Source organism: Mya arenaria, chromosome 11 (assembly GCF_026914265.1).
Source record: "Mya arenaria isolate MELC-2E11 chromosome 11, ASM2691426v1".
In the NCBI taxonomy this organism is placed as follows: domain Eukaryota; kingdom Metazoa; phylum Mollusca; class Bivalvia; order Myida; family Myidae; genus Mya; species Mya arenaria.
This window is the reverse complement of record NC_069132.1, coordinates 53,995,351-54,021,968: the sequence shown is the minus strand read 5'-3', so window position 1 is coordinate 54,021,968 and position 26,618 is coordinate 53,995,351. Positions and strand designations below refer to the sequence as shown.

At 34.5% G+C, this 26,618-nt stretch overlaps 1 protein-coding gene across 2 annotated transcripts in view; it reads right to left on the bottom strand.

Annotated features, from left to right (window-relative positions):
- Positions 1–26,618, bottom strand: part of LOC128207917 (signal-induced proliferation-associated 1-like protein 2) — a 58,615-nt gene that overhangs the window by 28,402 nt on the left and 3,595 nt on the right. For both annotated transcript variants that reach the window (XM_052911108.1, XM_052911109.1), the window contains exons 2-5: positions 13,428–15,792; positions 9,681–9,826; positions 1,499–1,687; positions 591–666 (exon numbers count right to left, since the gene is read on the bottom strand). In XM_052911108.1, coding sequence (XP_052767068.1) covers positions 591–666; positions 1,499–1,687; positions 9,681–9,826; positions 13,428–14,865 — 1,849 coding nt within the window. In that variant the 5' untranslated portion in view covers positions 14,866–15,792. The remainder of the gene's footprint in view (positions 1–590; positions 667–1,498; positions 1,688–9,680; positions 9,827–13,427; positions 15,793–26,618) is intronic.

Below are 26,618 nucleotides of genomic sequence, written 5' to 3'. Positions count from 1 at the left end.
ATCTTCCTTTTTGGGAAAAATATCTGGGATTTGTGAAAAACATATCTGGAAATTGGGAAAAAATGCCATTTTTCCCAATTGTGAAGTAGCCTTATTTTGGCCCTTAGCAAAGGTGAAAAAGCCATGTAGAGGATAATCATTTGTTTCAGTGAAAGATCGAAATTCATTTTACCAAGTCAGCAACCAAAAAACCAAAGATTTATTTCATGCTTGTGTACTTTTAGTGTTCACAAGGTGTAATATTTTGCTATCTTACATTTACACAAACAATTTTTCCTTTTATTATATGCCTAAATTGAACTGAAAGTCATTTAATAGCACTTCTTTAGAAAAACACGCCAATTTTTATGCGCACATAATGTCATTTTAGAAATGACTTCATTGAAATTGTTTCCAAGCCCTGTGCATGCTAATGTTTGATTTGAAAATGAGAGTGAGCTAAAATTTCATAAAAATGAAAAGTATCAATCTGATATACTCACTGTTTTAACAGTAAAATATCAATTTTATTTCATTGATAAATCTCATCAAACCACCCGAAAAGCATGTAATAAACAGGGGAACTAACAAATTGGAAGACAGTAACTAACCATTATTGTACATGTCCTCCTCCGTGGTTTGTCCAGCCTTGCACAACATGATGCCGATCTTATACGTGTTGAATATCTGTAAAAACAGGTAAAATAATAATTTACTACAAATGTAACATCAAAGCTCGCGTTAAGCTTCGGATTGATTTCTCTGACACAGAAACTGCAATTGAGTTCCTGTCACAGTTTTCAAGCTAGGGACTCTGATTTTGACTTAACTATGCATTCCTGGGACCCCAAATTTTATTCATTGATTGTCATCGACTATATTTGGATCTAGCCAAATAATTTACCAAAAACCCCAAATTTGTCAACCACAAGTGTCCTAGGACTCCAGCAGAAAAAGTGTAACAATGCGCATAAAATTCAAAGGGACAAACTCTTTAATGTTAATTAATGAAGGGGTGGAAAAAATAAGTTGGACAAATAAATTAAGCTTTTTATCTTTCCTGTCACAAACATAACCAGCTATGAAATTTATAGTTCAATATTTTAAGCGCTGGTCTAGATTACTTAACATCTAACAATTATTTATGTCTCAACAAGCAAATTTAATCAAAGAAAATACACCAAACTTTGTACAACAAAGCAAGATAAAGCCACAAAAATTGGTCTGGTTAGGGTTACGTCCTTTCCAAAAACAGGTAGGGTAGATAGGTAGATAGGTATCTTTGTAATTATTAGTCCTTATATCAGAACGTTATTGTCATCAATGGAGAATGGTGTTAAAGTAATCTTCTGTATAAAGCTTTAAAGATTTTAAACTACATATTAAAACACACACTTCCAATTTTACCATTTGACTATAAAAATGTAAGGGTCGGCGTCTACTTTGTATGTAGGGTCAGGAAATCCGAACCAAATGTTGATGTATTTAAGGCCTAATAATAAACTACTACACTCCCTACCCTCTGTTCATCGAGCTTCATCAGCTGGTCAAATGTTTTCTGTCCACTCGTCGCCTGGCGTAGACATGATGCCTGCACGTCAGGGGCGAGAAACTCCAGCAGATCCTTGACGGGAATCCCGCGGGAACTACTGAGACGTCCTGATGCCGGGATTGCATCCTCTAGGATGGAGCCACGTAATACTGTCAACTGGAATATAGGATTTAGAACGTTCAGAGAATTGATAATCAATGCTTGTGACAATTCTATTACTCTTTTAGTGGTCGAAATTATCAGAAGCCTTAAATCCCAAAACAGTGGTTGAATTTACCACAAGCCTTAATTCCCGCACCTGTATTCGAAATTATAACAAGCAACAAGTCATGATTCAGAGGTCAAAATTACCCCAAACTCGTAAGCCACCTACTGAAAAAGATTTGCCTGGCTGGTTCAATGCGAAGGTAATGTTTGAAGGATCTCATATTTAAATAGGTCAACATCGTACCTGCAGTTTAACAAGCCCTCAATTATCTCCCTTGGGTCGTTCAGAAATGGCTTGTGACTAAATAAGGACAATTTTCACAACCGACAGAAAAGAAACCTTTCCGGGAGTTTCTGAAACCCATTCTTAAATTGTGGCTGCCTTGTTTATCATTCATAAGCTTTAATTCTGATTAAGCAGTTCTGTGAGAAAATATCTCCCATCAAAGACGCCCACATAATTATCAGTACGGAAACGCTATTGTTTTGATGAAAATGACTTTCAAGTCGTTGTATAACATCTGAAGTACCCAACTTATCCATGAAACGTTTTTTGCCAAGTATGTAAAGCTACATATTTCCGCTACATTCTTATACAATCCTTTCAAGATTATAAAATGATAAACAAAATTAGGTCAGTGTTTATACAGACTAATTCACATTTTCAGAAGAGGAATAATAGACCAATAGTTTCATAAATTTTAAGAAATAAAATAAACTCAAAATGCGTAAAACACTTCTATTTTTAACAATTTGATCAGCACTTAAACGTTATGAACATCTAAACTTAATTCATGTTTACATTTTATGTATGTAGATAGTACTGTCTTAAAACTTAACTCATAAATTAATGCATCTTTTTAACCAAGTTATTTATGAATAAGAACCTTAAAATAGATTCTGAGCTGTTCAAATAAATAAAATTTCACTATTCATATCAATTTTCTGACAACAATGACTTCCGAAAGGCTGCATTTTTTAACTCCAACCAATTACAATAACAAAGAAAATCTAATATCAACATTTGCATCTTTTCGACTTCAAAACATTGACCGAGCAGCTGAATGAATGAATACCCATAAAAGAGAAACTCAGAACAACAAAACACCATTTACTGAAACCTGACCCACTCAAAGTGGCTTAAATTAACAAATGACATCATGTTTCATTTTACATTCTTGATTTTTGTCCAAATTTTCATCATATTTCGGCTTCAATCTTTGTCCTTTTTTTCTAACTTGAGTCAAGTTGGTGTCACTTTTTTTACTAATAACCTGGTGAGAAATATTATTTATATAGCTTATTCAGCACATTTTTTGTTTTTCATACCAAATGACTGACCAAAATTAGAGCAAGCCCATAAGCCTTGCACAGGTAAAATGCTTTTCAGACTTGCTCAAATTGTAGATTTAATGTACCAAGAATACAGGACTTTTTCAAAGATTTAAAGCTGCACTCTCAAAGATTACCAGATTTTACAATGTTTGTAGGGCTGTGTATCGCCGAGCAAAAGGCGATCTGATTCGAATCGCGATCTTTGACATGCGATCAACGAATCGATTCACGATTCACCTGGTTATAAAGCAATACATATTTTGAAAGTAAATAAATGATAAAAGTATAACAAACGCTTCTTTTTTGTTTAGTTTTCATTTTTTGTCATCCTTTAATTCAAACCGAAATATTTCCAGATTGTAGAAGAATAGGATGCTGGGTCATTTCTATATTATGGATTTGATGTTTTTGTTGACGGGGATGCAATTTTGACATTGAATTGCAGATGAAAATAAATGATAGCTGTACATAAATTTCGCATTTTATTTTATTATTGTAGATCTTTTCTTTATAATTTCTTTAATGCCCTTTGACTTATTATTTCTTATTTCTATTATTTCATTATATTTCCTAACTAGAACTCCGCGAGTCGGATGTGTCGCCTGACGAATTATTTACTGTCGACATTATAGCTGTTAGATTGGCATTTTATTCATTTATAGACAATGATGTTGCCATTTAACTTTCAAGTGTAGGTGGCAATTGAAACCTCAATCAGATATACCTATGGAATAAGTTTCAGGTTGAAACCTCCTATAGTTTACCACGGACAAAACCTAAGCAAGAAAATTAACAAAGGGCAATAACTCTAAAAATATGGCAGCAAGAGTAACGGTTCTTGTGCACTGCACTTGCCCTCAATGAGATCTATCTAGCTATGAAGTTTCAAGTTGATACCTCTTATATTCTTCAAGATATGCCCCGGACAAAACTTTTAGCATGAAAATTAACAAAGGGCAATAACTTTAAAACTAAGAAAGCAAGAGTTACTGTTATTGTGCACTGCACTTGCCCTCAATGAGATATATCTAGCTATGAAGTTTCAAGTTGATACCTCTTATATTCTTCAAGATATGCCCCGGACAAAACTTTAAGCATGAAAATTAACAAAGGGCAATAACTTTAAAACTAAGAAAGCAAGAGTTACTGTTATTGTGCACTGCACTTGCCCTCAATGAGATCTGTCTAGCTATGAAGTTTCAAGTTGATACCTCTTATATTCTTCAAGATATGCCCCGGAAAAAACTTTAAGCATGAAAATTAACAAAGGGCAATAATTTTAAAACTATGAAAGCAAGAGTTACTGTTCTTGTGCACTGCACTTGCCATAAATGAGATCTATCTACATATGAAGTTTCAAGTTGATAACTCTTATATTCTACAAGATATGCCCCGGACAAAACTTTAAGCATGAAAAATAACAAAGAGCAAAACTCTAAAAATATGGAAGCAAGAGTAACAGTTCTTGTGCACTGCACTTGCCCTCAATTAGATCTATGTACATATGAAGTTTCAAGTTGATACCACTAATAGTTTAGGAGATATACCCCGGACAAGCGAAAATGGGACACGGACGCCGCCGCCGCCGACAAAAGTAACCCCTATATGTCGTCTTTTCAGGCGACACAAAAACCTTGACAAGAAGCATTCTCCAATCGAACACCGCACACTAAATTGAATGCTAGCTCTGTATGAATTAACTTCCGGTAGCATCAGTGTTAACGTATTTCGGATAAACAATGCATTATATATTTTTAAAACAACCACAATATTTGCTGGAATTGAATGAAATCAATTTTATTCTTTTATTAAATTTTGCACTTGAATCACACTCCAGCGATCCCAGCACTGGCGAGTATTTGTGTTGAATATTTTGCTTTGACTCGCGATTACTCGGGTACTCGTTACAGCCCTAAATGTTTATATTTATTTTTGTCTCAGAATCAGCTGATTTTGGCATCAATGTTTTCAATTCAGTCATGTAAAACATCTCACAATAAAACAGATCGCAATTGTTAGTAAAACTGCAAAAAAATCATTTTTTATCAAAGTGTTCATAATGCTTTTAGCCATAAAACATCAATCTTATAAAATATTAAAAATTGCAATCCAATCCTTTATCAGCAGTCTTATACCACTGATTTTCAGACATTTACCCAAAATTGGGATCTTTCCAAGACAAAAATAAAATAAAAAATGGTCAAAACGGTCAATCTGTGAGAGTGCAGCTTTTAGCAATGTTTAAAGAGTTCGGACTTGTTCAGCCAGAAGTTCTTTTTTGATGACTGACCATGGATTGTTTTACTGTTCAAAACAAATACCTTAAATTTCTGCAATGTATACATCTATATCGATTTTTATCATTTTTTACAGCCAATTAGCCATTCTGGCAGGCCATAAATCGGCAAGCCAGGATTTGCTCCATTACTGGTCCAATTTATGACCAACAAGGGGCAGTGAGAATGGACAATAATTAATCACATTTCCTGCATAAATGACTTTTATCCATGAATAACAATAAGACTGACAGACAAGGCAGAAATAAAAGGCTCCTCTGACCTTTGGTTCTAAGGTCAAATAAAGTTGGAATTTTTGGAAACCCAGCTGGTTATAATTTTATGGAATATTGACAAACAACTACAGTGTATTTTTAGACATAAAAGAGAAGCTATCAGGCAGAAAAAATGCTTTTATCAGCTATAATCAATTAATCCAAATATATTTAAAATAGTTGGATTAGCATGCAAATTTTTTTTGTAAAGAAAAGTGCTAAGAGAAAAAAACATTTGCCACAGATAACCTAAAAAGGCAAGCGACCAAATATCTGTCGCAATCAAAAGCACGCTGGATGCCATTCAACCATCTATTCACCAATAAAGGGATTTCATTTGTCTATGTTTAACAGCACATGGTTTTATAATCCAATGGACTATTAATTGACCACCTAAGAAACCAACCTTGGACAAGTGACCAGGGCCTAAAAAATGGTTTGGTTAGGGTTACATCCTTTTCAAAAATAGGAAGGATAGGTAGGGTTTTCAGTGTTGTCAATAAGAACTGGCTGCTGGCCAAAATGGACGGTTCAAATGGCAATTGGGCCGGTTCAAATTTGGAAAACTAAATGATTTTTCAGTAGAATAAGTAGAAGCTGGTCGTTTACTTTACTATTTGAGATGGTTCAACCAAAACTTATTGAGAACCCGGAGTTTTTATTTATTTATTCTTTTTTCCATCAGGCTGTATTTTAGAATGTTACTTTCATCATTGAAGAATGGTATTAAAGTAATATTCTTTATAAAGATTTCAAGGTTTTAAACTACATATTAATGTTAAAACAAACTAAGAAAAAATATTTTTTTTGTTTTTCATTTTTTTTTTGCAAACTGACTAGTTATAAAAATGGTAGGGTTGACGCCCATATCGTAGGTAACAGGGTCGGGTGACCCGAACCAAATGTAATTTTTTTTAAGGCCCAGGCATAAAGAGGCTGACAGCATATTAAAACATCATCAGGAGTCTGTTTCTCATAGAAACCAGTGCTGTTGTCCCTTTCAAAGATTTTGAGAGATTAGCCCTGATGAATTGAACCAATAACATCTTTGGTGATCTAGGCAGACATCAATACCACTAGACAACTCCCACACATACAATATATTGTACATATGGCAGCTGATGAACCAATTTTAATGTTAAAGCTGCACTCTCACAGATTGAACACTTTGACAACTTTTTTAAAAAAAATCTTGAAACGAGCCAATTTTTGCAAAAAATCATGGAAACCAGTTATATAAGACTGCATGCTGACAAAAAATTAGATAGCAGATTTTTATATTTATAAGTTCAAAAAATTGATTTGTATGCATTTTTCTTTTCTTTTTTTTTGGCATTTAAGCCAGTAAATATGAAAATCTACGATCTGATTTTTTGTCAGCAATCATATTTCATTGGTTTGCAGATATTTACGCCAAAATTTGCTCTTTCCAGATAAAAAATAAAAAAGTTGTAAAAATGGTATATCTGTGAGAGTGCAGCTTTAAAGGCGGACAATATAGGTGAATCCCAAAAGTTTAAATGAATTATCATGTTTAAATCATTTGACTTAAATAATCAAAATGAAAAAGGCTAATGATTTAATTAAAAAAATATAAGGGATAGTTTGGCACTTTTTTTAACTGGCTACGTAGTTTTGGATAATATTTTTTGTTGGCATAATGACTACACCCCACATCACAATAGGTTCAATATAGCAACAAATAAATTCAGGGAAACAAGGCCCTCATTTTCCAGTGGGCTTGTAAGGCATCGTAATTTTGCTTAATTTCATCAGTCACTGCTTTTACAAATGCGTAAATCAAGTTACCAGCTTCTTCCAAACGAGTTAACGCGCAGCTGTGCAAGTTCATGAAATCTAATTTCCTTTTTTGGGGATTTTTTTCTCAATTTAGTGCTGTGTCCCTATTTAATTTCCCTGAATGAACGGAATAAACGAATGTTACACATTGAAACAGCTGCCTGAGACATGGATTTTCCCCCACCATACAATAACATTACCATACAGGAACCACATGGCTATTTCCTGACCAGTGAATAAACTAATACAAAACATCTTGATTATATTTGTCTAGATCTCGACCAAGGTCTTATTAAGAAATTTATAGAGAAAAATCTGGACAGTGCAATACCCAAGATTAATGCCTGAGACTTTCATGTACATTGAATCTGCAATATACACATGCATGAAACTTCACAGAACATTTCACATAAAACCCAAACCTTTGACCAAAATCTGTCAATTAATGCATACGGATTTATCTAATGAAAATAGAACTTTAAAAAATATGATATTTCCGGTCAATTCAAAAATCTGTCTCAAACATGTTGCAAAATTGCTTGTTCAGAATGGTATCTAAAACTTTCAACAAGCCCTTTTTTCTAAAATCAAGAATTTGAACAAGCCCAAAAGGTATTTTTCCAGTTCAGGGCTCCAGGCTGAGGCTTTTTCGACCACTTGAAATGGCAGTTTATTAAAAAGTTAAGATTAAACATCTGCACTGTGTCCTTAAGAATTAAGAAATGGTAAAAAATTACACAATATAATATAGACCACTCAAAACTTAAAGATTGTTGGTAGATACTTACAAGAATAAATGGTTTGGTGTGACTGTGTCACACTGAGTTGCATAACCACAAATTTGAGTAAGTACATACTAACAATCTATATGTTTTTTAGGGGTCTACATTATATTGTTATAACTTTCCACTAACTGGGCCAGCAACTATTCCTATCAACAGCTTCACCTGATAAGAATCAATAATGACTGACAGCTGATTAACTAAAATAAATGTGTTTGAAAACTTGAGAAATAATTCCTTCTAACTGGACAAAATATAATGTTGACCACTTATGAAAGATGATCACAGCAATAATATGGCATTTATCTCATAAACCCCTAACTGATAAACCAATTAAGCTCCATATTAACATTTATTGGCCATTACTGATAGCCAATTCCAGCATAAGTCAGTGAAAAATAGCTAGTTAGACACAATTAATACGGCCACGTAAATATCAATGCAGCCTTCCAACGACAGCTGTTAAGAGATACACATCAATAATTGACAAGTTCATCTAATTAAGAATACATGCTCCATTACATATTAAATGCCTGAAGGAAAATAGGTGTTCACAAATCACCCTGGTCAATATGTACCATCTCTCCTGTCATTCACTCATCTGTTAATTAAATTAATCATCACAACAAACTATCATGATTGGGCTAATTTCTAGCAATGCTCAGCTAATAACATGTAGATTTCCTTGTTAAGGGAGGAAACTGCGTATATGTGTCATACCATTATAAAAAAGATGTACTAATTTCCTTGTTTACAAAATTCCCAAAATGAGTAAGGTGGGGGGAAAAACAAATGTTTTTCAGTTCACTTTGCTCCAAGCTAAGCTATAAAATGATACAACACTAATAAATAAATGTTTGCCAGCTAAGTTTTTACATGATAGGGACAATAATTTATTGTTTTCAACGTACGGTAGTATGAATCATAAGTGTTCAATACAGAAAGGAATTTTACACTCCATATGATCAAACCAAACTTTGGTCAAGGTTTATTTAACTAGATATGAAATGGAACCGGTAGGAAAATGTTTCCCTTGGGTCACAGCTATTTCTAGTAGTTAAAAATATAATAAACCATACAACAACATTTAGAAGTATTATCTTAGTGTTGACTTTCATGACTCCACTTAAGGGTTTTAACATGTACAAGAAATGCGTCCGATGTTGGACTCGAACCACTGGCTACAGGGGAATATAATCTAGTGGTGCTACCAACTGAACTGTCATGATGACCTTTTAACCTTTCACAAACTCCAGTCCTTAAACTATATAATGCCAGATCATTTGGAAGAAGAATCATAAGAAAGCTCAGATGAAAACGATCAAATTTCCGGTCAGTCATTCATTGATCGCATAGAGAGGAGACATTGGTGCCAAACACTAGAATATATATATCATTTATTTGCTTTACTGAAAAACAGAACCAGAGAATTACTAATATTTGAGCATAAGAATTAATATCTCCTGTATTATACCTCGCTAGTTCGAATGATGACTCGATACTGGTAGAGACCGGCTTCCCCCTTGCCTAGGTTGTTTCCCCTTTCTTCCAGCTTCTCCCGTCGTATACTCACGGCAAGCGGACCTAGCGCGTCATCTATACCAAAGTAGTTCTGGTGTTCTGAAAATATATCAAGGACATCAGGGGCATTTCAAAGATTCGAATTTAGAGCAGGTGCACTGTTTAGTGACTCACATAAGGGGCTCGATCATTTTAGTGGCGCACATTTGAGTGCATGTGTCCCTTCCCCAGAACCCCCAAAATAGGCTGAAAGCATTGTAAGTATGCCACTACCATAAGAAGATCACTTGGACATTATAATACCCCCTCTCACCCTACTAATTCACTTGTTTTTATTATGACAGCAACCACAAAGAAACTCCAGGCTAAGTTGGCTGGTGTTATTTGTTAATTCATTTACATGTTTATAAAAAATGGTGGATCCTAATATTCCTGTTGTTGGTGCAATAAGCTTAGAGCTAAGCTAAACTTTGTGTCTCATTTTCTCTCACAAATTTCTCATTTACATTCACAATGAAACTGTCTTTTATGTTCAGTTTCCACTATAATAAAGAAACATAAAAAAAATAATTCTAGACTATTTATAATTAACTGAAATTTTCCATTCCGAACGCACGATTGTTTTCCGTAAGGACTCATAACATCCTGAATGATCTCATAAAATTACAGTGTTGTTTTTATCCACCATTTTAGGAAATTGGGCCCGGACCGTTCTATTTCGGAAAAAATGCGTCATTTGGACTAAAATTGGAAAAAATTAGCTATTTCGCGCCAATTTGGGAATTTCAGTTAATTTCCGATCCAACCTATTTCGCAGAGTCTGTTTTTGTGTGTGTGATTAACTGATTGGAAAAAAACATAAACTTCATATTGCTTAATGCGAATGGGGCAAATATTCAGTCCCTACATACGCTATATGTCTTTGAGCCCAAAATAAAGAGTTTCTTGGCTACTATTGCAGGAATGTAAATGATGACAGCTGAAGGGCTGTAAAAATTTTGCCTATGTATTTTGGGGGTGCTTTAGGGCCCCATGGGGGTCAATGGGGGTGAAGAACAGTGCAACAGAAGCAAAACAGACTTTTTAGAGGCCCCTTTGAGACCTCTCCTGACTTCAAATTTGAAGTTAACTGGAGTGTCAATACTAGCAACAAATAAGGTAACAACCAATTACAACTAGTCAAAGATGCACTCTTACTCTCAAATATCATCTACCACACTTAGTAAAATTGTTTTAATAATCCAAAAATGATGAATAGATGTCAAAAACAAAGGATACTGAGTTAAATTTGAAAGAAAGGTGCAGAAAGAAGGGTATTTATACCTTATAAAACGATAGACGATAAGAGTAAATCTTTTAGCATTCACCAATCATTTATTCTTTTTGGTTTTCAGATCAGTAAATAATATTTTCCATAAATGCATTATTTAGTATTTAGTCTAAGGTTTAGCACTCAAAAATGATGTTTGTAATACATGTGTATTGATTTTGAATAAGAGTGTCACTTTAACTTTTTGCCAAAAAATAAATCACATTCCTGTCTTGTCCTTCCTGATGCCCCCCCCCCCCCCCCAACCAAAAAATTGTTGAGTTAAATGATGGAATATATCTGCATGTATAATAACAAAGATGTGGTTAAAATTGTTTTCCTGTGAACTGGCATTAACATCACTCTCCTTTGATAATCTCTTGGTTTATGGGTAATAATAGTCCTTTATCAATATTTGCAAGTTCAAACATCAAAGTAAAACTATCCGGCCATAAATAATTCACCATTTTAGCCATTAACTGGAATACCACTCCAAGTCATTAAATTCATTGTTTAAACATTATGATCATGATAATGTTTAGAGACCCAGTGGTAACTGTTTCCACTTGTGAATGAATATTTTTTCCCCACTGAGTTCGCATACTTGACTGTGACTGTAACACCTGACCATGCATTTAAATTGAAATATTTGCACAAAACCCTGACAAGGTCATTTTTAAATTGAAGATTAAAGGTGATGGTGTTATATCAAACAGGGAAACTATGTGTAAAATTTGATATCCACCTGTGAAATGAAATATGCAAGAATGTTTGGTATGAACAAAATCTGACCATTTCTGGTGAAAATATTTTGTGCTTTGATACATGTATGCTACTGTCATGTTGCACTCCGGTGCACCTCACATCCACAGGAGACATTTAAATTTCATTAATTCTGTCATATTGCCTACAAAAAGTACATTTCGTTAGGGTTACACAACAATACCACTGAAATAAGCGCCGACCCTACCATTTTATAGTCAGTTGGTAAAAACAAATCAAGTGTGTGTTTTAATATGTAGTTTAAAACTTTTATTTTTAGCTTTATAAAATACAGAAAATTAGTTTAACACCATTTTACTAGGGTGAAAAAAAAGTTCGAACTACTCTTTAGCCTAAATTTTTTTCAAAACCTACCTTCCCAGTGGTCGAAATTAGCACACGCCCACCAGCCCTGCACTGATAAAATGACTTTCGGGCTTGCTCAAATTCTGAATTTTATATAGCAGGGCTTGTTCAAAAATATGATTCCATGCAATAGTATAAGAATTCAGGCTTGTTCATCCAAAAGTCTAATTTCGATGACTGCCGTTCCTACCTGTTTTTGAAAAGGGTGTTACTCTAAACTGACCACCCTTTTTGGCCTAATAGGAAAAATGACTGAATACTCTAATTGTCAAAATTAACACAAGCGGCTAAGCCCTTCAACGATTAAATGCTTTCTGGGCTTGGTTAAATCCTGAATTTGATATATCAGGTCTTGATGATACAAAACACTAGTGTAAGAATTTGGGGTTGTTAATCCAAAAGTCTATTAAAATTATGATGACTGAATTATATGTTCAACAATTAATTAATAGAAACTTAAAAATACAATGCATTTTTTATTATTATGAAATTGAAAGCCCAAGTCTGGTTAAAAACGAATTGAAGGATATTTTTATCATGAGTCTCCAGCCCTGCAAATCTTTCCCACAGCGTTTAGTTCCATTTGCATTAAAATTTCATACATTATTATATTTTTAAACTAATTGCTCCTTAAAATTGTTTGAATAGCCAGTCTTGGAGACGACAACAATAAGTAATTATTTCCCATTGCCATTCACTTAAAGCAAAGAAGTCAGTTTAATATGGAAGTCCATTTTACTGGATTAAATTACTCTGCTTGGCTGATGTATATATATGTAAATCATTATAGTTAATAAGGTGAGGAGGGCATTGTGCTTAAAAAGTAAATATTTACAGTTTACCTAACGCGACAGGGGCATAGTTGGAAAAATGGTAAACTTGAACATTTGTTACGGCAAAAAAAAAAAATGGTTTGGTTAGGGTTACATTCTTTTCAAAAAGAGGTAGGGTAGGTAGCCTTTTTATTTTTGTTGTATTTTGTTTTTGTATAAGGCTTTATGTAAGAGCGTTATTGTCATCATTGGAGAATCATAAACGTATGGTATCAAAATAGTTTCCTGCAAAAAGCTTTATAAATAGGTTTTAAAGTACTTATTAAAACACAGACTTAAAAATATATAACTTTTTCCATGTTTTTTTTTTATATTTTTACCAACTGACTATTAAACGGTGGAAACAGCGCATTTTTTATAGGTAGCGTTGGGTTACCCAAACCAAAGGGTTTTTTTCGGCGTTATTTCATTTACTTCCAATATTACTCACCTTGGCCATTGAAGAAATGTCTGTAATAGTATGCCCCAGAATCCAAATATTCGATTACATGGTCCTTGTGTTTTGAATGGGGCGGAAGAATATGCCCAACTGTCGTTGGCGAACAGTCCAGGATAGTAACCCCGCAACATTCTGGGGAACGATTCATTGTTATTGCACTTTTGTTTTGGATTCTGTCAATATTGCTTTGTTTATTTGCATTATTTTGTGTCAATCCCACAATGCGCTCCTCCTCACCGCCAATTTCATTGCGGAAAAAGGAACAAGAATGCACAAGTTCATTATTTTGCCCATCGCCATCATCGTTAACAATATCCGGTGCCTCCGCATCTGCTGCAAAACTTTCCCTTGTTCCAGATGCTGCCGAAGCACCTGTTGACACATTGTTAAAGGAAGTCAAAGATTTTTTGCTAGTCAACACTTTATTCACATCAAAACCTATACTCTGACTATCATAATGCACAAATGCTTTCCGCCTACATCGTTCGTCACCTTTAACTTCCAAATCGGGAACAGAGTCAGTTTTTGCACCAATATCCAGATCACCCTTTCCTCGAAATCGTTTCCATACCCCTGGCCCGACAACATCTGGAGTTATCGATTTTGACCGTGATTTTCGGTCTTTTTTATAACTCCTTGGGCTTTGACCACCTTCGTCAACTTCATCAGTTGACAATGGACGATTGTTTATAACATCACCATTTGCTATTTTTTCTAAATTCCGTAAAAAGTTCTGATTCTTAATCTCTGTTTTTGAACCTCGTAATACTTCGTGTAATTTTGAAGGTGCGGGACTTCGCTGATCCGTTGTTTCTGGCCGTAAATTTTCCAACATTTGAAAAAAGCTATCACTACTTGTACTTGCATTCATTATATTGTCTAAAGAAGAAGTACTACCATAACCCTTACGCGTTGTTAAAGAAGCGTCTAAATTCTCCAAATTCATGTATTCCAAACTTTCTTCTAAATTACTATTACTTCTATGTAAACCACGACTATATCTTTTCTTGGACCCGGGTCTATGTTCCGAGTGAACTGTCCTATTGTTTTGCATCTGGACGTCATGATTATGAACTGTGTTATTAAAGCCCTGTTGTTCTCTCGGCCGTACTCCATTTGTTCCATGCACAGTCGCGCGATGACCGCCACGAACAAACCTGTCTGAGTCGTACGAATATCCCTGACTCTGCGCACTATGTCGGCCATCAACGTTCACATTTTTGTTTTCATAGTGTGACCCTCTGTATCCGTTCACATGTTCGTTATTCTCCCGCACATCCTGACGATCACGGTTATTCCGTTTTGGAATATCAGGCTTATTTTGAACCTTTACTTGCCTCTGGTAATACTCCACAGCCTGTTTAGCTCGGTACTGGGCTGTCTCTTTTGACATTGGGCCAGTAAATGGTGGTATTAATTCCTCTGACATAATCGAAACATCCAGTACCACCCTGAACTCATAAACAAGAAAATGGTTTTTCACACTCTCGTAAACTTACATAAAAGGCAAAAAGCATTCTATTTCTGTTAGATGAAAAATTAAGAACCCAACTAAAATTATTTCCACATCAATGTTAAAAGACGTGCAGATAAATACTTATACCATATATCTTCAAAATCATTCAAAATAAAGATAATAAAACTATCCTTCATCTGATTTTCATATCCATGAGAAAACTCACACAAACGATCATAAAATTGCAGAGCACACTTAAAAAATAAACATCATGTCTGCATTTCCGCACTCCTCTCAAATAACTACTTCATCATAAGCACCTGGCAGGTTGAAATCCTAAAATCAGGTTCTTATATCACTGAGTTAAAACACTGCCAATCTCCATGAGGTTGGAATTAAAACTTCACCCGCCTTAACTTTAATACTCCTCCGAAAATTATGAGTAATTAAAAGGGTACCATTAAAAACAGGAAGGCAGTCTTTTACCAACATTAACATAACATCCAACTTTGTCGGAAGAATTTTTTCATTTTTTTAATCCCGGAATTGTTATTTCAGAAACGATCTACATCATGAATGAATTATACCTGTCTATTTATCAATACAGGTATGTAAATATTGAAATTTCGCAGACATTCTTAAGCACATGTGGGAAACATCCAGCACCATTCCAAATCACAAACCCTATCACCAGAGATTTATTCCATGTGCAGAAAACGGCTTCTGAATTTTAATCATCCACATAATATCCTGCTTTTGTGTTTTGCGTAGTTTTTTCTCTTTCGCAGCTGCCCCAGTATTTCTTTGATTGGCTTGAGTTATTGCCTTCTACCACGACACGTGCATTGTTACCATGACTCGTGCATTGTTACCGCTGTGAATAAGACTTCTTGTAGCTTTCTGAAAGCATAAAATGCATTCCAATTAATATGAAAACAAATTAATCACAGTTTTTACAATCAGCCCTTTATACAATTTTTATTTCCATCTTTAAACATTGAAGAAGAGAACCTCATAAATACCTCATGAATACCTCATGGATACAAACTTGAGCGTTTAAGATGATATGTATCATATCGAAATGTTATGATGTTAAATATATAAACATGTGATAATGTCAAAGTTTCAAGTACTCTTGCATTTCAAAACAGTGATTTATACATTATAGATATATAAACAAGTATGTTAATAAAGAACTAATAAAATGTATTAATTTCAAATTCACCTAGTATATTATTAAACATATTACTGATAAACATCTACCTTTGAAGTGTTAAAGTCCATAGTATGTACTTCAAGCATACTACATGTTGTATATAATTATATCTAATACACTATACAAAGGAATGTGTCTGCCCTGAAGCGTCCAGCGGACTACAGATAAAATGTGCACTCTATTGTACAAAAGTCAAACTTTTTGTTGGCTTTAATGGTCAACACCACCCTCCCAATGTTAACGATTATCGATACCAGATGATTACCAGGATATTATCGACACATATCTCTAAGAACAAGCTCCTTCAGGCTACTAATACAGCTATAAATAAAGATTAATTCATGTCCAATCTGATAAAGTTCTGAAATAAAATCTAGACTTAGATCAAATTAATTTTTTTCTGTGTTTTTTTTTTTTTTTGGAAGTTTTAAGACATAGACTTCTTTTTACCATGAAAAAAAAACTTTAAAAGGTATATTAAACCCTGCAGGACAGCTATAGTGGTGGCACTTAAAATATTGCAACCTTGAAATATTTTTATCATTTTTTTCATTCTGGACATTTTAAGACACAGACTCTTTACCATGAAAAAGTCTTTCAAAAGTTCATAATTTTGAACCCTGAAAGCTATAATGGTAGCACTTAAATACAATTTAACCTTGAAAAAGGTCACAAAAAGGCACAAAAGTTTAAATCTATCTACATTTAACCTTGAAAAGGGTCACAAAAGTTTAAATCTATCTATCAGAAAGAATAAGTGACAGGAGTGAACAGAAATATTATATTCCTGTTTTACATTTTGAAGTGTAGGTTTAAATTAACTTCATGTCCAACCTGATTAGGTTATAGTCTAATATTTATTTAATTCTGGACATTTTAGGACACAGACTTCTGACCATAAAAAACATATTTATTTGAAGGGAGCAACAGCGACCGCTGGAATAAGTTTGATTGCATTGTAATTCATGAACTATAGAGGACATCAAAGCCTGATAAACGAACTGATTTATTCATGTATGCCAATAACCAAAATACAGTGCTCAAAATACATGTATCTGGTTCTGATTGGTTCAACTGAAGTGATGATCTATAGTTGAAAAAAATAACTTCTATTTTAACGGCTGCTAAGAAAAATTTAAGTGTTCTAGCAAATAATTCACCTTTTCTCATATAAGACGGGAATCCAAGGATTTATATACAACATTAAAAGAAACCAGAAATCTTTCCAACATACTTATTATATTATGACTATCCAGTAAATTGTCTTAACAATTGCTTCACAATAATGCAAAGATCAGAGACACTGGTTAGACCTATTAATTCCGATGCCTGGCACATCCTGAAGCATTTGGCTGTACCTGAACACTCAAAGACTTCCATAAAACCTTTCCTTATCTTCAACATTCACAGAACCCTCCATTGCCATACCTCCCCTGGTTGTGTACTATCTTTTCTCTGAGATAAGCAACATGTTACACAGAGAACTTGAGAATCAGTTAACAATGGCAACTATTTGATAAAGATGTTTTGTTAAACAATAAAAGATCTTCTACTGATTCAGTGATAAAGATAATTGCCAGGGCTGTGTCTTTTTGCACAAAGTCTGGATATAAACTATAACAAAAAGATTATTCTGAAAAAAATATATGTTTCTGGTTATCGACCAACTCTACCTATTAATTTTGCCACTGACTCAAAAAAATGTGGGGTCTGAAAATATGGCTTCTTTGCTAATTTCACAACAAGATTTATTTCAGTACCAAACAGCATTGTTCTTTGTTCCATATGGCAACTACAAGTGCCCTTTGACAGTCATTCAACATATCTTATAAATAAAAAAAATAACAAGAAAAAAAATACACTAAAAACTAGAAATGTGTCCATAGGACACGGATGCCCCCACTTCGATTTTTTGTCACAGAAAATAAGCCATAATGATTATTCAGGATAAATGATTAAAGCGATTTCCATGGCTATCGAACTTGATCAAGATATTATGGTCACAAACATGTGTTAAAAGTTTGGTGAGGATTGGACAAACAGTTTTCAAGAATTAGATCGGAAACAATCTTCGGGACGTATTTTTCAAGTCTTTTTTTGCAAATAAAGGGCCGTAACTCCTAAATGACAAAAGCGATTTCCATGGCTATCGAACTTGATCAAGATATTATGGTCACAATCATGTATGTAAAGTTTGGTGAGGATTGGACACATACTTTTCAAGAATTAGATTGGAAACATATATTTTTGAAGTATTTTTGGCAAAAAAGGGCCGTAACTCCTAAATGACTAAAGCGATTTCCATGACTATCGAACTTGATCAAGATATTATGGTCACAAACATGTGTTTAAAGTTTGGTGAGGATTGGACAAACGGTTTTCAAGAATTAGATCGGAAACAATCTTCGGGACGTACGTACGTACGTACAGACAGACAGACAGACAGACGTACGTACGGACAAGGGCAACCCTATATGCCGCCACTTTGTGGGGGCATAAAAACACACTAAAAAACTTTAAAAAAAAACTTTTTGACCCAAATCTTTTCGGGCATGTGAATGCCAATGCGGACTGTTGTTGTTGCTGTTCTGTCATTCAAATAAAGCGGAAAACTCATATTAGTTATTAATAGCCAGAGTTATGTGCCTTGCTGTACAGATTCAAGTTTTTACATACACAACAACACCACCAACGACAACAACAATACCAAGGTTTGACAAGCCTTTACTTCTATTTGTTCTACAACTGCAGAGAAGTACTCAAAGATTGGTAATTATAGCTAATAATCAAGTTTGAGTCTAGCTTATATTCCCTGGGAACCATAAATTGGTCACTTGGGAATACCATAAATAGCCCTTAGAAGACCTGGCATTATTCAATGTTGGGTTCTGGAATTCCAAGAACAGCCACATTGCCATGAAGCATAAACAGCGGCTGAGTGGCTTTGATCCAATGTTAATTTCTTCAAATTAGCTGCCACATATCACAAAGCAGCCGCCAGCTTTGCAAAAGCCCTTGTTTATAATTCTAGCCCATTTCACCAGCAGAAACTCGGGGATGATGTATGGTAAATCTCCCTTGAGCTATTAAGCTCATGTCAATCACAGTCCAGAATATTGAAGGAAAACAAATCTGGCCACCAGTTTGAAGTGACCCAAAATTATCCCTGAGGTCCAGATGCTACAAACGACAAACACATTTTACATTGGTTACAGATGATTGAAATGTTATTGTAGAGGTAAATATCATTTCCTAGTTATTCTAATTGAAAATAGAACCTCTTTGACTTCATGGTTTAGATTAAACAGTAAAAACATGAATTTTCTAACATAAATATGAAAAAGTGTGATCTGATCTTTATCGGCAGTCTTGTATCACTGATTTCTAGACAATACTGCAAAAACTGGCTCATTCCAAGACAAAATAAAAAAAAGTTGTCAAATCAGTCAATCTGTGAGAGTGCAGCCTTAAAGCATATAATTATAGACATTTATCTGAGCCAGAGATATGTGAACATAAGTTCATTGTCTTTGGCAACACATGTACCAAGTTTCAGATGAATATCTTGAACTGTTTTTCAGTTAAAGCCAAGATGTAAGTTTTTGAACACTGTGCTATCTGGTGTAACATCACAACAAGGACATAAGCCCGACTTTTTTCTCAGTAAAACTAATGATATAAAATTACCATATAAAAGAGTACAAGCAGTTAAAATACCAGAGAACTCCAAGTCACCTCAAAAAATCAAAACATATACCACAATAAGTTTGTTCTTAATCCAAATATTCAACAATTCTGTACTTTTTCAACAATGGATAAAGGTTTAACAGTCATTTTCATACAAAACACCCACCATTGACAACAACATTCTAAAACAATCCACTTAAGATTAAGAAAGAAATATATATGACACTAAATATGTAACAAACACGGCTATCTGTTGACCTTTGAATGAAGTAGGAGATATACCAAAACAGCTTAAGGGGTTAACAATATGAAATTACATGCACATGTACAAACAAAGCCAAGAATAAACCTGACGAAAATATTTTACCTATCTAAACATGACAGTAAGAAAAGCCAGCTATTTGCGAAGGTGACAAACAGAATGAGAGCATTCTGACAGCTATAGCTATCATTTATCAATATTTAAACAGCCAATGATGAATAGCCATAATTTTCAAGCTGACCTTACATATTCAGGTAATGAAGCCAAATATTTATCAGAATTCCTTTCAAATGTTAAATCCTAGAGGACAATATATTCAACATAAAACTGGGTGTCAAATTTACGGAATTTAATTGAAATATTTATACTGGACAACAAAGAGATGGCTGGTATTTTATCAAGTATTGCAGGAATTTAAAATCTGCTGTCAATAATAGGTCTCAACATAATCTATGCCAGAATTAACTGGACACTAAATAATGAAGCTTTCACCAGTGGTCAACTCATATATATATATATGTCATTTTAACCTGGCATAACTTAATTGAAAGTATTAGACATGTGTTCAAAACAATTAACATTTCACACAAAGACTATATTTCAAATTAAATACATGTACCTAATTATATATAAAAAATTCTAAATTAACTTTCATAATACAGTAAAAATATCCATTTTTGTTAATATTATATTTATAATAAATAATGTATTCTTAATTTAAATCACATAACCAAAAAAATATTTAAAATATGGACTGTCAGTGTCTTCTTGTCCAAGCGAGTGATACTGTTAACTAAAGAAACATTATGCCACGCCAACTTGTTTTAAGTATACATGTAGGTTTTGGGCGTCCTACTTTCATATAACATTTTTTTTTATAACAAACCATCTTGCCAGTATATTTATAATTATTCTTTTACTATCATTCTGACTACAGGACACGCTTGTAAACAACATTCTTTGTACTTTGTTCTAGTATTCTTGGCATTTGATACCACCCACAAAATGATGCATTATGTGTGATTCCCAAGATCAACACACTTTACACCAGTTATGCACCAGTCCATTGTAACCACGCCCCCCCCCCCCCCCGGGTCCGGGTGTATTACGGGGATAGCCAGGGAAATGGGCCATGTTTTTACCTTCCCAGTGGCCCAGCAATGCCGGGTGAATGTGGTGGTTTTGTCTTCGCACCAAATACAGTGGGGAATGGGCCTAACCTAGGGTCCTTTATGTGCAGGGGCATTTGGTGGTGATTCCACCACTAGTTTATCTCCGCAGGGCGCAGATTTTACACGGGCTTGGCTTAACCAAAATTTGATGTCTCCGCTATTCCCCAGACCGGGAGGGGGGGGGGGGGGGGGGGGGGGAGATCTAACAATATTGAGAATTGTCAAGAATAGATGGATTAAAGTGGCTCTGGTGTCTATATTCTGCATAGGATGTCTATCATTTACTATTCTTTCTTCTTTCAAGGCTTGTTTGGGGGGGGGGGGGGGTTCAGGATAGATAGGTCTTTGTTCTTTAAAGTAGATTTCAAGCTAAGCAAAGAAACTATTTAAAATGGCTTTAAGTTGTGCTGCCCAAAGGTCTAAATTTAATAAATATTCAATATTGTGTTTACCTTTAATTACTATTTATATTGATAATGAAGCAATGTGTATTGGAAATATATGTAATACTTTCAAGTATAATTAACAAAATCCCCTAGGGGCCACATAATTTGACAGGTGTAGATGGATTGACCAGTGTCCATCTGACACTCGCCAGGCTCACCTTACTCTGGTCAAACATGAATCTCCCATCAACACACTGACAAAAACACATCATAATTAGCGAACACACCTTTCTGCATGTTAACCATCCCCCTGGCAGTGACATGCATTTCCTGAACATGTCAGATATGTTTTTAAAACACCACCCTGCCCTTGTTTACAGTGACCTACAGTTGAATTGCCGGTGTAATACATTTGGCTCTTCGCATGTAATGCTATAAAATTGCAATTCTTCAAAAACTATCATGTCTTAAAAAAGTTGGACCGGCAAAAGAAAATAATTTGGTAAGGGTTACATTCTTGCAAAAACTGGTAGGGTAGGTAGGCTTTTTTTAGGTTTCATTTAAGAACATTATTTTCATCATTGGAGAATCTGGCCAGTGTTGTAATCCTTCGTATAAAGGGTTAAAGGTTTATAACTACATATTAAAACACACTTGTACTTTAAAGTGACTCACTAATTGTATATATATAATATATTCTATTGCCAACATTATTTTTTTAAACTTCATTGAAATCGAGTTATTTTACTTACTTTTATGAACAAATACTTAACAGCAGCTAGCAATTATAGCCATCTGAGCCGAACTTCGTAATTCCAAAACAAAAAAAAGTTCAATTTTCAATAGCGCTAACAACACTTATTGGCAAAATAGAGCATTTTCTGTCAAATTTACACCAGACTTCCAATGAACTTTTGATCATATTTAATCATTTAAACAAGCATTTGTATATATCATTTCATAAAAAAATCAACAGTCTTCGAAATAACATTTTACAATGAATAAGCCCAAATTCTGCCACTAGTGTTTGGCATCCATCACTTCCAACAAGCCCTACTATACAAAATCAATAATTTGAACAAGCCCGGAAAGCATTTTACAAGTGCAGGGCTCGCGGGCTTGTGCTTATTTCAATCAATGATTCATCGAAACCTCACATATAAAACGTTCACTTGTTCCTTTCATAACACTGAATACAAGAAATGTTTTAATAGGGGAACAAATCCCTTTAATCACATTGCATACAAGACAGTTAACATCTTTAAAGTTGATTTAACTGCTTGATAATTTAAAAAAAATAAAACCTTATATGTTAGTTTCGCACAGCAAAAATGTTTGCAATTTATTCATTGTAATCCAAAACACTGTGCAACCACAATGTCCATGACTACAGCCTAACCAAATGACTCACAATAATTAAAGGCAAAAGCTATTTACCAGAAAGCCAGTAATCACTTTGAAACTGAACCCTTGTAAGGCATGCTCATTTGTTAATTAGTTAATGGTGTCAGTTCAAAGACAGAGCCCTCAAAGCTTAGGATTCTGTATCATTATTGCATTTGGAATTGTGGTACATGTATATAAAAAAATTTTTATCTCCATTAACTCAAAAAGATGACTTCATAGAAAAATCCATGCAATCTTCTTTCCTGACTTCACATACAATTATAACTGCTTGACCCCAAAAGAGTTAGTCTAATAGTAAAAAAATAAGTAAAAAGCCTACCTACCCTAGCTATTTTTGACAAGGATGTAACCCTAACCAAACCATATTTTTTGGTTGGCCATAGCATTAAAAATAAGATATTGTATGTTTTTACATCTTTTATTGGAATTCTGACATATAATATGTTGATTAATGCCTTTGGTCAAAATTCCAAAAATGAGTACAATTCATTATTTTTTTTAACAATTTTCAAATATTCATTTTGTTCTAGAACAAGTTTTCTTTGAAATATTGACAAAATCTTTTTATCAACACATCAACACATTCTATGCCAAAAAAAAATTCCTTTTTTCAAAAAGTATAAAAACAAGCATGATTTTAAAACATACTATGGTATAAGATATGACTTAATTAGTTTTTTGGGGGGTGATATTAGGGACTTCTTAAATGTTTGTAAACCAATTTGTATCACCATGAACATAATACACATTTTCAGAAAAGAAGAAGCTAAAATCGATAAAAATGAACCCAAATCTTCTATCATGGGACAGATGAGCCATGTTATTGCTTCAGTTATCTGTGAAGATGCGGTGGAGATAAATCACCTGTTTATAATATATCTCCAGCAGGGATACCTGTTGATTCATAAACCAGGAACTAACTTCTCTCAGTAAAAACACAACATTATGATATCATCATGTTCTGAAGTTATATAGTTCAGAACTCATATCCGAAATATTTTATGTGCAAGTAATATAGGTGTTTTTTTATACAACATATTACATGTATAAGTCAGGCCAAAATCAAGGTGCATGAACACAATGTCATGATAGTGTAGTTTAACAGTTTTTAAAGGGACTCACTCATGTTTTCGCACCATTCCCCCCAAACCCCGGTTATGCATCTACATGTAAATAGTAACCTGACACTTAAAATATAACTTTTATACTCTTTGATGCCAAAATTGCAGCAAAAATATGTTTAAATGCACTCTTACTCCCAAATAAGATAAACCACAATTATTACAATTGTTTTGATATTCCGAAAAGGTTCAATAATTGTCGAAACAATGGTACTTATAAAGGATACCAAGTATAATTTGAAAGTAAGGTGCAGAAAACATGGTATTTCTATCTCATGAGACTAAAGTAAATCACAGTATATCTTTTAGCACTCACCAATCATTTATTATATGTGCGTTTTAAGATATTAAAAACACTGTTACAATCTTGTTATCAGTAATAAATATTTTCCATAAAATTTAATGCATTAATTATTAAGTAAGAAGTTGAAGGTGTATGACACTGAGCTTCTGTTAACAGATGTTTTGAAGTATATTACGGTACTCCATTAAAGTGTGTCAAAACTTCCAAAATTGTATGCTTGAAAGTACAAAAACTTCCACTATTTTGGAGAAAACTTCCAAAAGTGAAGGATTGGAAATTCAGAATAATAAAATCTGGTGTCAAAGCTGGCCACATTTTTAAAAAGTCTTGAAGTAAAATATTCTTTTACAAGTACAATTTTGTGAAATATTCAAGTTGAACTTACAAATTATTGAATATTTTAAGTATAAAGTTGGACTAAAGTGAAAATTCTTAGAGTTTGAGAGGCATATATGCTCTTTATTTCCTCTGATCAAGATACATATATTAATTAACATATAAATATATAAATGCATGTGTTAACAAAATAAATGAAAAGAAAGATGTCATGATAAGTACATGTGAAGATATACTAATGATATGATCAGATATACATTTGCAAGCAGAAAGATAACACAATATGACAAATTGTGCATTTGTAAAGAATATGTTTATATCAAAAAAAAAGAAGAAAAAAAGAGAGAAAATGCATATTGGAACAAGCATAAATGTTACATTATCACGATAAACTTCATATTTCCAGTTAAAATTCTTAATGGAAGCCCTGATCACTTAGATGTTATGTTTATTATACATGTTTATGTATTGATTTTTAATAAGAGTGTCACTCAAGTATACAAGAATATTCTGCTTTTAATGGGGGTGGGAACCCAAGCAGGTAAAATGTCAGTGAAGGAAAAATTAGAAAACTGCTTACAAAATCTCATACAACAAGGAAAAATACCCAAACATAAGGATAACTTAACCTTTGAGACCAGTTTGTTGAATCACATTACTAGTTTAAAGGCCTGGTCACACCGCAAGAACTTTGCTGGAGCGTTCCTGGAGCGGTGAAAAAAAAATCATCACCGCTCGTTACCGTTCACCGGAAGTTGGCCCCCGTTAAGGCAACGCCGTATACGCTCGGTCACCGCTTATGGTCCCTCCTACCGCTCCGAAAGTTTTGAGCTGCACAAAATATTGCGAGCGGTGAGGAGCGGGCAATTTTCCGCTCCGGCAAAGTTCACCACCGCTCCAAAAACGCCCAGTCAAAGTTTGGCACCGCTAGACGCAAGTTCGTGGACGCTTGGGTCCGCTAGACCAACGCAGAAATCTTGAACGCTGGACCACCGCTGCTCCGCCAGCTTTGCCCGGGCGGTAATTAAACGTTGCACAAACTTTGGTGGAGTGGTTGTAAGCGTTTTACGAGCGGACACGGGATTGCTGGAACGGTGTCAGGCGTTAAAGCAGCGATCCATTGCGGTGATGAACTTTGGTTTGGCGTTGCTACGGGACCAGAATTTGGCTATAAATACGGGGAGAAATGGACCAGGAGCCCATTTGGAATCGAGCTGCCGTTGAGTGCAGACCTCATTTACATCAAATTTGCTCAAAGTTACAGTAAAACTGTACTACCATGGATGCTGAGAGACTTGCTATGATTGGTGCACTAGTCCAGCAGCAGAATCAGAACCTCCTCAGATTGCAACTTCAACTATCGACTTCTATCAAAAATCTATCAGAACTTTTATCAAAGGATCGTTCAGCTCCGTAGTCAAAAGCGGTATGCCGCTAAACCAACTTTAATCCCCGCCGAGCCAACGCCCGCATGCGCAGAACGCCGCTCTATCAACGTTTCGCGTCACCGCTAAACCAACGCTCGCTACCGTTAAGCCAACCCTATTGCAACGCCGGCTTCAGCGGTGCACCACTAAGGCAACGCCCGTGTTTTTTATTTTTTCCCATTTTGTGCGCGGTGACGAGCGTTGTCGAAATTCGGCCCCCTCTCAAGGAACGCTCCAACAAAGTTCGGGCGGTGTGACCGGGCCTTTAATGTTATTCAAAATCGTAGACCTCAAAAACAATATTTAAACATATAAATTATCAACATTTGTTAAAGAGTTCCGGCGGTCAGTTTCTTAGTTTTAAAAGCCCTCCTAATGATTTGTCATACTTTATTTGGGCATACAAAA